This window comes from Globicephala melas, chromosome 13, assembly GCF_963455315.2.
Source record: "Globicephala melas chromosome 13, mGloMel1.2, whole genome shotgun sequence".
NCBI lineage: Eukaryota > Metazoa > Chordata > Mammalia > Artiodactyla > Delphinidae > Globicephala > Globicephala melas.
In genome coordinates, this window is record NC_083326.1 from 47,255,540 (window position 1) to 47,270,350 (window position 14,811).

General features: G+C 38.0%; 1 protein-coding gene across 3 annotated transcripts in view; it reads right to left on the minus strand.

Annotated features, from left to right (window-relative positions):
• Positions 1–6,790, minus strand: part of PSMA8 (proteasome 20S subunit alpha 8) — a 30,722-nt gene extending 23,932 nt beyond the window's left edge. For all 3 annotated transcript variants that reach the window (XM_060310624.1, XM_060310623.1, XM_030876448.2), the window contains exon 1: positions 6,689–6,790. In XM_060310624.1, the coding sequence (XP_060166607.1) occupies positions 6,689–6,790 (102 nt within the window). The remainder of the gene's footprint in view (positions 1–6,688) is intronic.
• Between the last annotated feature and the right edge of the window lie 8,021 nt (positions 6,791–14,811).

Below are 14,811 nucleotides of genomic sequence, written 5' to 3' on the forward strand. Positions count from 1 at the left end.
TTTGCTCTGTGGATGTCCATGTGAAGAGGATGAAAAGACAAGGTACAGAGTGAGAGAAAATATTTGCAAACCACTTAACTGACAAAGTACCAGAATCTAGAATATATAAAGAACTGTCAAAACTCAACAGTAAAAAAACTAAACAGTCTAGTTAGAAAATGGACAAAAGACATGAAAGACATTTCACTGAAGAAGGTATACAGATGGCAAATAAGCACATGAAAATATGTTCAACATTATTAGCCATTAATGGCTAATTTAATTAAAACCACACTTAGGTATCACTACACACTTATCAGAATGGCTAAAATGGAAAACAGTAACACCAAATGCTGGCAAGGATGTGTAGAAACTGGATCACTAGCATATTGCTGGTAGGAATGTAAAATGGTACAGCCACTCGGGGAAACAATTTGACAGCTTCTTATAAAACATGCAATTACCATACAATCTAGTAATTGTACACTTGGGAGATTTATATCAGAGAAATAAAAACTTACATTCATACAAAAGCCTGCTATGAATGCAGCTTTATTCATAACAGCTCCAAACTGGAAACAACTCAAATGTTCTCCAACACATGAATAGTTAAACACTGTGGTACATCCATACCATGGAACACTACTTGCAATAATATGCAACAACTTAGATGAATCTCAAGGGAAGAAACCAAATTCCAAAAGGTTTCATATTGTACGATGCCATTTAAATAACCTTTTGAAGTTAAAACAAATCAACCTCAACATTCTCTCCAGGCTTTTTCTCACCAACATTTAAATGTATGTTGAAGTCTCTCTTATCTTAAACAAAATCTTAAAGACCACTTCATTTCAATTCTGCCTCTCTCTCTCAACTTCAAGGCCAAATACTGTCATCAACTCTTAGCTTATAGTAACCTGCTTTCTACCCCACTCCTCCCAGTGTTTTGCCAAGGTAGACTACACATAGGGTCATTAAGGTCCCTTAAGGTTGCAGTCTACCCCAGTCTACATAGTCTATAGTCTAAATTTTGTCTTCTCTAGTTTAAAAGAGTTCTCAAGAATACTCATTTACTTGACCTTCAACATAGGTTTGTTTTTGTTTTTGTTTTTGTTTTTGCGGTACGCGGGCCTCTTACTGTTGTGGCCTCTCCCGTTGCGGAGCACAGGCTCCGGACGGACAGGCTCAGCGGCCATGGCTCACGGGCCCAGCCGCTCCGCGGCACGTGGGATCTTCCCGGACCAGGGCACGAACCCGCATCCCCTGCATCGGCAGGCGGACTCTCAACCACTGCACCACCAGGGAAGTCCCAACATAGGTTTTAAGTAAGGGAGAGAAAGGATACATTTCAAAATACCAATAACTATCTCCAGCCCAGATCAATATCCTGAGTTCCAAATGTGTATATTCAGCTGCCTCACTGTCTCTGTGGATCAGGAATCTGGAAACAGTTTGGCAAAGTTCTCTGGCTCAGGGCCTCTCACAAAGCTGCAACCAAGTTGTCCCTCAGGACTGCACTCATCTCAAGGTTCATAGGGGAGAATCCATTTACAAGTTCACTCGTATGGTTGTTAACAAGATTCAGTTCCTTGTGGATTGTTGGACTAAGGACCTCAGTTCCATACTGGGTTTTGCTCCATACTGGGCTTTTAACAGAAGCTTCCCTCAGTTCCTTGCTACGTAGGACCCTCCAAATGACAAATCACAACATGCCAACTGTGTTCCACCAGAGTAAACAAATGAGAGAGTGAGTGAGGATGAACAAGACGCAAGTCACCATCTGTAACGTAATATCTGAAGTGATGTTCCATCACTTCTGCCTATCCCATTCCTTAGAAGCAAGTCACTAGGTTCAGCCAACATCCAGGGGAGAGGGTTACTTAAGGGCATGAACACCAGAAGGTGGGGATCATTAGAGGCCATTTTAGAGGCTGCCTACTACAGATTCTATAAGCATCTCAATCTCAAAAAGTCCAAACCTCAGTTATCTTCTCCTCATACTTAGTGCTTCATATTCCCTAAAAAAATGGCAGTGCCATAAGCTAAGAGGCTAAATCCAGAAATGGAGGCACCTCTCTAACTCCTCCCTCTTCAGTACCTCCTCTTCTCCTTCCCCCACCCCCAGCACCAGCCAAATAATCATCAAATGTATCAACTATGCTGCTTAAGTTTCTCCAGAATCTGCCTTATTTCCATTTTGGGCCCAACCTTAGTGAGAACTATTATCATCTTTCATCTAGACTACTTCCATAGACTCCCATGTGGTCTCCCTGCTCGCAGTCTTGATTTCACTAATCCACTGACCACGATGCAGTCTGAGAAGTCTTTGAAAAATAAAAATATGAAGAAAAAAGAAAAGAAAATCTGAATGTGGCATTCCTCTACTTAAAACCTGTATTAGGAGGGAACATTTCTCACTAGGCGAACCAAGACAACACAGAGATGGATTAGGGGCAAAAGGATCTAGGGACTATAATATTTACTTCTGCATATCAGCCTTCCTGCTCTCTTGATGCAGAGAGGCTTTATCTGTACAGAAAAAAAGATGGCCACCAGCAACCTTGGACTCATATCCCAACAGTTCTCCCAGAGGAAAAAAGCTGCCACTATCTCTAGCTAGAAAAGCCCCGAGGATGGACTTATTTGCCAGATTTCTGTCACTTGCTCATCACAGGAGGACAGAAACTATGAATGATTCTGCTCGGGTCATGTTAGTACCTCTTTGGTGGGACAAATGCAGTCTGTTATTAGAAAGACAGAACAGCAATAGTCACATCAAAAGCTTTCAAGGCTTCTTATTCCTTTAAAAGTATTCCGTGATCTGGCTCCTGTATCTAGCTTCATCTCTTCCCATTTTTCCACTGCTTCAGCAATCCTGAATGCCTTCCAGTTTGTGAACCATAGTCATATTTTCCTTCTTGGTCTTCCCATACGCTATTTCTTTTGTCTAAAATACTCTTCTCTTTCCCCTTCCACTTTTTCACCTGGCTAACTTTCATCTTTCAGGTGTCTACTTAAATATTACATACATCTTCATGGGGACCTAACACCTAGAGTTCCCACAATGCCTCATATTCTCTCATTATAATACTCAGATAGGCCTTGTTAGGACTATCTACTCATAGTCATCTAACGTTCCTGCTAGAGAGGAAGCTCTCTGAGGCCACTGACTGAGTCTATTTTGTCCACTGTGAAATCCTAGGACCTAGCACCACATTTGGCAGATGTAAATGTTCAACAAAAATGTCTTGAAATAATAAATGAAAGTGCTGGAAGAAATACAGACCCAATTGAAGGAAAAGGAGAAAACAAAGGGATAGTAAAGAATAATACCTACCATTTATTAAGTACTTGCTGTGAACCAGACACTGCGCAAGATGCTGAACATGTATTATTGCCTCATTCGTTTATCACATCAACACTATGAAGCAGGCACTGTTTCGAGGCCTATTTTACTATTTAAAAAACCCCTGGGCTTCCCTGGTGGCGCAGCGGTTGAGAATCTGCCTGCTAATGCAGGGGACATGGGTTCGAGCCCTGGTCTGGGAAGATCCCACATGCCGCGGAGCAGCTAGGCCTGTGAGCCACAACTACTGAGCCTGTGCATCTGGAGCCTGTGCTCTGCAACAAGAGAGGCCGCGATAGTGAGAGGCCCGCGCACCGCGATGAAGAGTGGCCCCCGCTTGCCACAACTAGAGAAAGGCCTTGCACAGAAACGAAGACCCAACACAGCCAAAAATAAAAATAAATAAAAATAAATAAAAGAAGGCTCAACATTAAAAAAAACAAAACAAACAAAAACCCCTGAAGCTTAGAGAATTGCTTTACATGATACATATCTAGCTTCCACACTCATGATGTCGACAGATAAGTAATATACACAATTTATGAAATAAATTGCATGGTGCAATGCAAAGAGCAGAGGCTTTGGAACTAGAAAAACTTAAGTAAGAATACGGACTCTATCACTTTCTAGTTGGGTACCTTCACCAAGCTATGGAAGCATCCGAATCATGGTTTCCACATACATTAAAAAGAGGATTAAATACTGTTCTTAATGTTAGATAATATACATGAAATACATGGTATAAAATAGGTATTACTTAAATGGTAGTTTACTTCCTTGTCAGTTCATCCACTATATATCTTGCAGTAGAAGCACAAAGGAATTACACCATCTAGATTCTCAAAGATCTTACTATCCAGTTGGTGTGAGAAGACTATTAAGAATACCTTAAGTTAAAGAGAATATGAGGCTAAATAGTAAATACTCTACACTGCTCTGTGGTACAGATGATAAATTCAGAAGAAGAAAGAGATCCATGATAACTAGACTGGATCAGAGACAGGGCCACAAAGGAAAGAAATGTGCAGAGACTCTTAGAGGATAAGTAAGATGGAGAGTGACAGAGAGGTGTTTTTCACTCTCCCCACCTACAAGGCAGAAGCATATATTGGTAAAACCATGAAACTGCTTCCTTAATTAAAGAGCGTGGATGTGGATCATGTGAGATTTTCATGGCCAGACTGTGGAGCTGAGATTTGATAAAGTAGGAAATATGGAGCTAATAACAGTTTGGGGTCAGGGAAAGGACAGAATGAGGAAGGATAATAAACCTTAACCTTTTCATGGGAATATTGTGAAGGATTCATTTTTTTCTTCCCTAAAAAGGAAGTATTACCTCTTCGAAATGTTATTCAAACGTATTTTTCATTTATATAAAAGGGAACTTGGGCTTCCCTGGTGGCGCAGTGGTTGGGGGGTCCGCCTGCCGATGCACGGGGCGTGGGTTCGTGCCCCGGTCCGGGAGGATCCCACGTCCCGCAGAGCGGCTGGGCCCGTGGGCCATGGCGGCTGGGCCTGCGCGTCCGGAGCCTATGCTCCGCAGCGGGAGGGGCCCCAGCGGTGAGAGGCCCGCGTACCGCAAAAAAAGAAAAAAAAGAAAAAAAAGAAAGAAGCAGAACCCAAGGACTCTAATTGTGGCCCATATAACTTTTTGTATTACCAAATAATATCATATCTACATACTGGTCACAACTGGCCAACCTCAGCTAATTTATAACTCATCATATCAACTGTCATTTATAGACAGAATATTTTGTGCCATATTTTAATAAACAAGTGCCATTGTAAACTTTACCCCACGTGAAAGGTCATAGTGCCCTCAAGGAAACACAATGAATAACTCCATACAAAGATGCAAATTATAATTTCAGAATCCTGAGATAAAACTGTCTCATCCTTCCAATGTGTCTTTAAAAATGCCCACTATAGGTATTTTTATATCCTTACCCTCTTACAGTTCATTACAAAGGAACCATCAATCAGTTCTAGAGCATTCTTAAAACATTTTAAATAGCCAATGCGGTTTCTTATTACACCTCAGTCTTCTCCCATTACTCCCTTTATTTTAGGTTCTTAAACTCGGGCATTATTTTCTAACCATATGCTTCATGGCATGCTGGGGATTATATAATTTTTGTTTTTATCAAAATGGTACCCTTTTGGTTTAAGCTACATCAGGATTTTCTTAAATTTACAATTCCAAAAGAATTACTTACAAAACAGAAGTAAAACTAGAGGGCCCAATAAAATAGAAAAATACTTCAAAAAATGGTAAGATTCTTTCTAGTGTTATTTTTTTTTACCACTTTACATTTGATAGATTTATGATAAAAGTGAATTACTTCCTTTCATAACTAAGTTGGTATGGAAAGTGAGAGAAAATAGATACTACTAGACTTAGAAATGCACTGCGTATTGTCATAGCTAGTGTCTCAATTTCCAAGATACACAACAAACATGCTCATGAAATTTGAAAGATTTAAAAAAATTGGATCCTCCTGAATTCAAAGGCTAGGATCTGGACGATTTGGGGTAATATATCTTTGGTCACCAGGGCACTTTTGTCCTTTTAAATTTTTATAAATCACCAAGATTATTAAATATAATTAAAACTTGGCAGGAGCATTACTGCTGCCCTGAATGTTTTAAAGTTTTTCAGAAATGTGGATATATCAATTTAAAGGAGGGTATAATCTCTCAAGGAATTCCAGTATTATTTAAAAACCAAACCAAAAGAAGTGGAAATGGCAAAAGAGCGGAGATTCTTGGGCTTAAAACCTCTAGAAGGCTGCTAAATATTCAGGAGTAAATTTTTGGACAATTATTTTTAAAAGGTGAAAGTGTTGGAGTAGATTAGCATTTTCAACCATTCCCTCAACAAAGATTTAATTTTACATCGATTTAAGCCACATTTCAGGGATGGCCATGTTTGATTTTTACTGTAATTATTACTTTTCTATGTGTCTGCCTGAGGAAGTGGGCAGTGTGCATTCAGGCAGGCTGTTACAGGCTGAAAGAAGTCTTTTCTTTCTTTACAAGTCAGGCACAGCGTTAATATCTCTTCTACAGTCAAGGCTACAACACACACACGCGCACACACACACACACACACACCCCAGTTACACGTTTACAGCGACTGTTAAAGGCAGTTGCACAACGGAAACCTATGAAATCTACCAACTTTTAACTCCGCCGCTTCCATCCCACATTTCAGAACAGCATCTCCCTTAATAAAGGAAGGAGGCAATTTTCACACGTGGTTGACTCTTTTCTTGTCCCCCTACACTGAGTGATGCGCTGGGGCAGCGGGGTAAGGAAGGCCTGAGGGCAGAGAAGGGTGGTCAAGAAGAGTTGCTCGCTCACCACGGTGGATCCTTTCTTTACCGCTTCCTGGGCATATTCCACTTGGAGTAGGTGTCCGTCCGGGGAGAAGACAGTAATTGCCCGGTCATACTGAGACGCCATTCGCGCAGGGCTACCGCAATATCCGCTGTGAGTCCCACACTGCCTCAGTCGAGGGGTCAGAGGAGTCGCACCTGCGACCACATGCTACCCGGAAGTGCTTGCGCATGCTCAAGACGCCCTCGGAAGTGATCACGGGGACAGCTCAGGGGTCCTTGTGGCCTTCCTCTGGTTCGAGGCTGTGCGTGCGAGTCGACTGTGTTCCTCTGCTATCCTTAGTGCCTGGCGCGTGTGTCCCAATTTTCCCACGCTGGTGTTGCTCCAGGAGTGGGGTTATTAAAATGACCCTCAAAGATTAGGGCTTAATAGTGAGAACTTCAAAGATCAGGTATTTTTGTTTTCACAAACCTATTAGAGAACCAGTGGTAAGTTAATTTTCAACCTCTTATTTTTGGATTCAAATTCTAAAATGTCCTTCTCTCTCTTTCTCTTCCCCTCCATCCTTGGTTATCTTACATTATTTTAACCCAAAGAAATAAGTTATAATTTTCAAATTTTCATTTGTCCTTGCACTTGCTCGCGCTCTTTCTCTCTTTTCATTTCTTTCGTCCATTTCTGCCTTGTGATCAAAATAGAGCAAATGAGCAAATAGTCCATCAAAGTAATGTTAATGATAGGAATTAAGATAATACTATTTTAACCAAAGAAATTTTCTAAAAGCCCAAATTATGCTAACTTGAAAGCTATCTGCAAATTTAACTGTTCTATAAAGTCTGTATAATCTGGTACAACATTACTACCTGTGAAACAACTCTTGGCTCTTTGTCCTCATCAATAAAATGGGAATATTTAAAAACTGGTAGAAAAGTGTTCGTCTGAGGTTTAATGTATTTATAGGTATAAATAACTTAAAATGGTGCCTAGTGGATAGTAATAGCCAGGTAAGTTTAAGTATTGTTATTACTTTCCATGTTTGTTGTTTTCCATCGGGGAGGATCTTAAGCTTGGTGAAACCAACCTTAACTTAAAAAAGAAAAAAGGGTACCCACAAAAGAGGAGAACTCCATACCCTCAATTCCAAATACTTAATTCAGAGTTTTAGTTGACTACTAAACAATTTGTATGCCCATCTTTTTCTTTAATATTAGAAACTCTTGAAAAGTCTGGTTTTACTAAAAAAGAAAAAAATTCCTAACCAAACCAATTCACTCTGATGTTTCAAGAGTTTCTGAAATTTACAATGTTATGGTAAACCAACATTTGCAAGAAGCTGTTATTTAAAAAGTGTCTTGGTGTCCTTGTTGAATAATATGATTTTTTTTTCTTTTTACATGATTATAGATCACAAGAAATTTCAAAAATCGTGCAGAGAGGTCCCCTGTACCTTTCACCCAGCTTCCCCCAATGGTAATATTTTAACATAACTATAGTACAATATCAAAACCAGGAAAATGACATTGGTACAAACTTATTCAGCTTTTACCAGTTTTACATGTACTCATTTGTGTATGTGTGCATAGTTCTATGTAATTTATCATATGTACATTGGTATACGCACTACCACAATCAAATACAGAACTGTTCCATGACCACAAAGATCCCTTGTGCTGTTCACTTACAGTCATACCCATCCTACTTCCCTCCCCCAACCCTGGAAACCACGAATCTGTTCATCTCTATAATTTTGTCATTTCAAAAATTTTATATAAATAAAATCATACAGTATGTAACTTTTTATTTTAAGATAATTTTAGATTCGCAGGAAGTTACAATGATAATACAGAATGGTCTCCTGTACCCTTCACTTAGTTTACGCAATATGTTACATTTTATTGACTATAGTACAATAGCAGAATGAGGAAATTGATGTTGGTAGAAAATATGTATATAGCTTTGATTGAAAGACATTTTGAAAGTGTTATGATGTATTTTAGCATTTATTTCACAAATATGATAGCATTAAAATGTTGACAAGGATTAATTGACACATTTGTGATTCACATTGACACTGCAGCTTAACAGTGTGGCTTTGGGCAGGTATATTTCACTTCACAAAAAACTAGTTTCCTGGGCTTCCCTGGTGGCGCAGTGGTTGAGAGTCCTCCTGCCGATGCAGGGGACACGGGTTCGTGCCCCGGTCCGGGAAGATCCCACATGGCGCGGAGCGGCTGGACCTGTGAGCCAATGGCTGCTGAGGCTGCGCGTCCGGAGCCTGTGCTCTGCAACGGGAGAGGCCACAACAGTGAGAGGCCCGTGTACCGCAAAAAACAAAACAAAACAAAACAAAACTAGTTTCCTGATCTGTAAAACAAGGGTAATAATACTTACTTCATAATCTTGTTGTGAACAGCAAATGACATAATGTGTTAGTGCACATAGGGCAGTGCCTGACACAGATAAGCACTTGAAAAATGTTAACTATTGTTACTAATCATTGAGTTAACTAAAAAGTTAAGATTATTCTGTAAGAGAGAAATTAGGAAAGTAAAAAAATGTAGCATGAAGCCATTTATATATTTTTAATATGTATATATGTATAAATATACATTTGTAAGTATACAGACAAAAAGAGTGAAAGAACATACACCAATTTGACAAAAGTGGTTTTCTTTGCAGGAGGCCAGGGATTGGAAGGAGAATGGGGAGACATGGTAAGGAAAGAGAAGTTACTGTTCTAAACTTTATATGTATAACTGTATTATTTAAAAAATTTTACAGCAAGCATAGTTTATACTTAAACAATAAAAACAACATTGAGAAAGTTTAATGCTTAGAGGCTTCCAGCAATGACAGCCTTGATGGTTTGAGCCAAATATCCTATTGAGAACAATTAGAAATATTGAACAAAGTATTTTTTTTTAATTATGTATGCTGACTCCAACTAGGGTTTGTGGTGCCAAGATTCAGAAGAGAAGGAAAACTCGTAGAGAGTAAGCCTAGCATCTTCCCTTGGAGGTATTTGCCTATTTCCAAAGCACTCACTAGGTGAGAAGGAGACCTTTGATAAACAAAAACTGGAGTTCAAAGTCTGTCAGGGTATAGAGGTCATGAAAAACACCTAGGCTTTTTGTTTGGGACTCAGGGGGCCACAGCCCCGAAGTAAGAGTGAAACAAAAATAGACCTGTTCTCACAGGGACCTACGTTGAGCTTTGAATCATCTCAATCCATGATTGGAATAAAGCAGTGTTTCTCAGACTGTGGTTCAGAGATCTTGGAGGTACCCAGAAAACTTTCAAGGGATTCACAATGTCAAGCCTATAGTGAAAACACTAAAACAGTATTTGCCCTTTCACGGTGTGGATATTTACATTCACAGTGCAAAAGAAATGGGTAAAACTGCTAGAGCCTTAGAATAAATCAAGGCAGTAGTACCAAACTGTGCTAGTAAACATTGTATTTTTTACCACTAAGCACCTATGGAAAAAAATGCCAATTTCATTTTAGAGTATCATTGAATAAGCAGTAAATTATTAATTTTATTAAATCTTGTCTCTTGAGTACCTGTCTTTTTAATATTCAGAATGACATAATGGGCAGTACTCATAAAGCACCTCTGCTGCCTCCAAAGTAAGATAGTTAGCTTGAGAAAAAGCACTTTTTAAAATATTTGAGTTGCTAACCGAACCAGCCCCCTTTCTTGTTGGACACCATTTATACTTGAAAGAATGACTGACACACTGTGGTTATTCAGAGTTATAATTTGGGCAGGCATTTCTTGAAAATGAACAAAATTAGCCTGTCATTTCAAAAAAACAACAGTATGTGTTTCAAAAGATAAAATTCAAGCTTTTAAGCAAAAATTAGAATTTTGGAAGACTTGTATACATCACCATGAACTTGACAACCTTCCCATAATTAAAAACTTTACTGGGACTTCCCTGGTGGCGCAGTAGTTAAGAATCCGCCTGCCAGTGCAGGGGACACGGGTTCGATCCCTGGTCCGGGAGGATCCCACATGGCGCAGAGCAACTAAGCCTGTGTGCCACAACTACTGAGCCTGTGCTCTAGAGCCCACGAGCCACAACTACTGAAGCCTGCGCACCTAGAGCCTGTGCTCTGCAACAAGAGAAGCCACCACGATGAGAAGCCTGCGCACCTCAACGAAAGAGTAGCTGCCGCTCGCCACAACTAGAGAAAGCCTGTGCGCAGAAGCGAAGACCCAACACAGCCCAAAATTAGTAAATAAAATAAATTTTTAAAAAATTAAAAACTTTACCGGGACTTCCCTGGTGGCACAGTGGTTAAGAATCTGCCTGCCAATGCAGAGGATACAGGCTTGAACCCTGGTCCAGGAAGATCCCACATGCCATGGAGTAACTAAGCCCCAGCACCACAACTACTGAACCTGTGCTCTAGAGCCCGTGAGCCACAACTACTGAGCCCATGTACCGCAACTACTGAAGCCCACGTGCCTAGAGCCCACGCTCCTCAACAAGAGAAGCCACTGAAAGGAGAAGCCCGCGCACCGCAATGACGAGTAGCCCGCGCTTGCCGCAACTAGAGAAAGCCTGCGCACACCAACAAAGACCCAACACAGCCATAAATAAATAAATAAATAAATAAATAAATAAATAAATAAAATTTATTTAAAAAAAAAAGACATTCAAATTGCTGTAGACCAATGGATTTTAATGTAATAATCAAAGTTCACTCATAGGATTCTAAATTGTGTTTCAACCAACTTTAAGAAACTATCACCTTTTGAGCACTGGTCTAGTATCAAAGGAGACCCAATGATTGAAATTCACTGAATGATTGATGTGCAGTGATTTAAAAAGGCTATAAAAAATACTCCTCTATTTTCTAATACATATCTTTGTGAGTTTTTTCCCTGTATTTCAACCAAAATAACATATTGCAACAGTTTGCATGTAGAAAGAGATATAAGAATACAACTATATTTTATTAAGCCAGACATGAATGAGATTTACAATCTCATTCTTCTCACTAATTTTCCCAATTTGGGAAAATATAGTTTTTTTAATAGAAATATATAAAACATACATATCAATATGTAATGAGTTTACTATTTTAAATGAATTAATAAGTAAAATGTTTTAATTTCTTATACGATCAATATTGATAGATATAACCCACATAAACAAAAGCTCTTTGAGATCTTCAGTAATTTTTAAGAGGGTAAAGTGTTCCTAAGGCCAAAAAGTTGGGAAGCACTGGGATAAAGCATTGCTAGTGCCCCTAGATGATTAGCTACCTGCCAGAAGCAAAAGTAAATCCTTTGTAGAGGAAGATAAGATCATGTAGAAGCTCAAATAATTACTACACTTTCTCATTTGCAATATCATGTACTCAATCAAAAATAACCGGGCACACACAAAAAATGGTGTGACCAAAGAACAAGAGAAACAGCAGACAATATAGCATCTAGATAATGGAGTTATAAGATGCAGATTTTTAAAACAAATAAGATAATTATATTCAAGGGGTTAAAGACAAGATCAAAATTTTCAGCAGGAACTAGAACTATCAATAAAGCACATATTGGAAACTGTAGAAATGAAAACTAACTACATACATTAATTGAGATTAAGAGTTCAATAAATGGATTTAAAATCAGCGTAGATATAGTTGAAGAGAGAAGTGGAGAACTAGAAGATAGTTTTATATGTATATAAAATCTCCATATCTTGGAAATTCAAAGTTTTCTCTGTGAATTACTAGTAAGAATGATTAAAAATAAAAACTAATGAATAAAGATGTAAAAAAAAAGTAATATAAAATAAAAACTAATGGATGCACCGAAAAAAGAAAAAAACCCCTCCATATCAAAGCAGAGAGAGGTAAAAGGATAGAGAACACTGAAAAGGAATTTAAAACGTTTTGGATATGCTGAAAAGCCTAACGTTTGTATAGTTTCAGTACCAGAACAATAGCAGATAGAAAAATAGGGCAGAAACACGTAAAGATAGTTTGTTTAGAAATTTTCAAAACTGACAAAAGAATCAAGCAACAGATTCAGGAAAAACTATTAACAACAAGCAGGATAAATGAAAGAAATTCAGCTTAGAAAACCCATAATAAACCTGCATGTATGTATTGGCCACTTCGTTACTGTGAAGTCTTTAAATCTTTTGTCCATTTTTGTTAATAGGGTTGTTTGTCTTCTTACTGAGTTGTAAGGGTTCTTTAAATATTCTAGATACAGGTTCTTTGTTTTCATACATTTTCTCATGGAGTATAACTTGCCTTTACATTTTCTTATAATCCTTTGAAGAGCAGATTTTTTAATTTTATTGAAATCCAATTTATCAATCTTTCTCTTATGCTTCTTGCTTTTGGTTATGTCTAAGAAATATTTAACCTAAGGTCATGAAGATTTTCTCCAGTTTTTTGTTTCAGAAGTTTTATAGTTTTATTTTTTACATTTAGGTTCACAATCTCTTTCAAGTTAACTTTTGTGTCTATGTGAGGAAAAGGTCAAAGTTCATTTTTAAAAACATGGATGAAACATGGATTGTTGTTTCAAAACAATCTTTTCTCTATTGAATTACCTTGGCATCTGTATTAGTTTCCTATAGCTGCCATCATAAATTCCCACAAACCTGGTGGCTTAAAACAGAAATTTATTCTGTCACAATTCTGGAGGCCAGAAGGCTGAAATCATGGTGTCTACAGGACTGCACTATAATATTATGCTATTATTTTTCTTTTATAGAAAATATACAATAAATGTGATTGATAAGTTAGCTTAGTATATAATTAGGACAGTAGTTTGTAACGTATTGAATAACATCAATATTTTAGTGCACATTGCATAATTCAACCATCAATGTTAGATGGGGAATAAACATTGTATTAGTTTCCTATTGCTACTTGAACAAATTATCACAAACGTAAAGCTTAAAACAACACAAATTTATTACTTTACAGTTTTAGAGGTCAGATGTCCAAAAGGGTCTCACTGGGATATAATTAAGGTGTCGGCAGGGTTTTGTTACTTCTGGAGGCTCTAGGGGAGAATCTGCTTCCTTGCCTTTTCCAGCATCTCGAGGTCACCCACATTCCTTGGCTTATGAACCCCTTCTATCTTCAAAGCCAGCAATGTCCAGTCAATTCTTTCTCAAGGTGCCATCTCTCTGATTACGACTCTTCAGCCTCACTGTTCTCCTTTTAGAGATATCTGTGATTACACTGGGCTCACTCAAATAATTCAGGTTAATCTTTGTATTTTAAGGTCAGCTGGTAAACCACTTTAATTCCATCTGGAAACTTAATTCCATGTTGCCATGTAACCTATCATATTCACAGGTTCTGAAGACTGGGAAGTAGTCATCTTTGTGAGGATGAAATTATTGTGCCTATCATACCCATTCATAGGGAAAGTAGCTATGAATTCATAGGGAAATTATAAATCCTATAAATTGTGAAGTAGTTCAACAGTTATATTCTTTTACTAAAGGTAAAGTAACTGCACATCATGCACAAGGTCAGGAAACATGTTAAACAGGAAAAAAAAAATCATATGATCTCTAAATTATTGCCAGAAACTATCTCAAGGATAGACTACCAAGTATTTTGGACCATTTCTAGCCTTGAAGTATGTATTTCTCTTCTTATTAGATTATTAAGTACAAATCTTATCCTTGTTTAGTAATTTACAATATCACGTGTTTCTGCATATTTTACCTGTTAAAATTGACACAGTCTTAAAGAATCTAAGGTAAGACTATCACTTAGCACAGTGGCTGTGCATAATAAATGCTAACTAAATGATTAAACAATTTATTATTTCTAATAGCCTTTTAAATAGGGCGGCTGTTTTTTAGAAAGGTGAATGAGATACAGAAATGCCCTGTCCAGTATCATACCACAGGTGGACGAACTGGGAACTCCAAACTTGGGCATCCATCACAGTGAGTTACGATTGCATAGAGCTTCCCATAGAAACTAAGTTTTTTGAAGCAATACTTTCTTATAACATTAAATCCCCAAATATAATTGATTCAGCTCCTTCTTAATTCATTAAATATTTGATACTATAAGAAGAAATGGAAATGCGCCAGAGAGGCCTAAGTTATAGTCTACTTTGAATGAAATCTTCTGGAGTATTGAAAATAAAGTC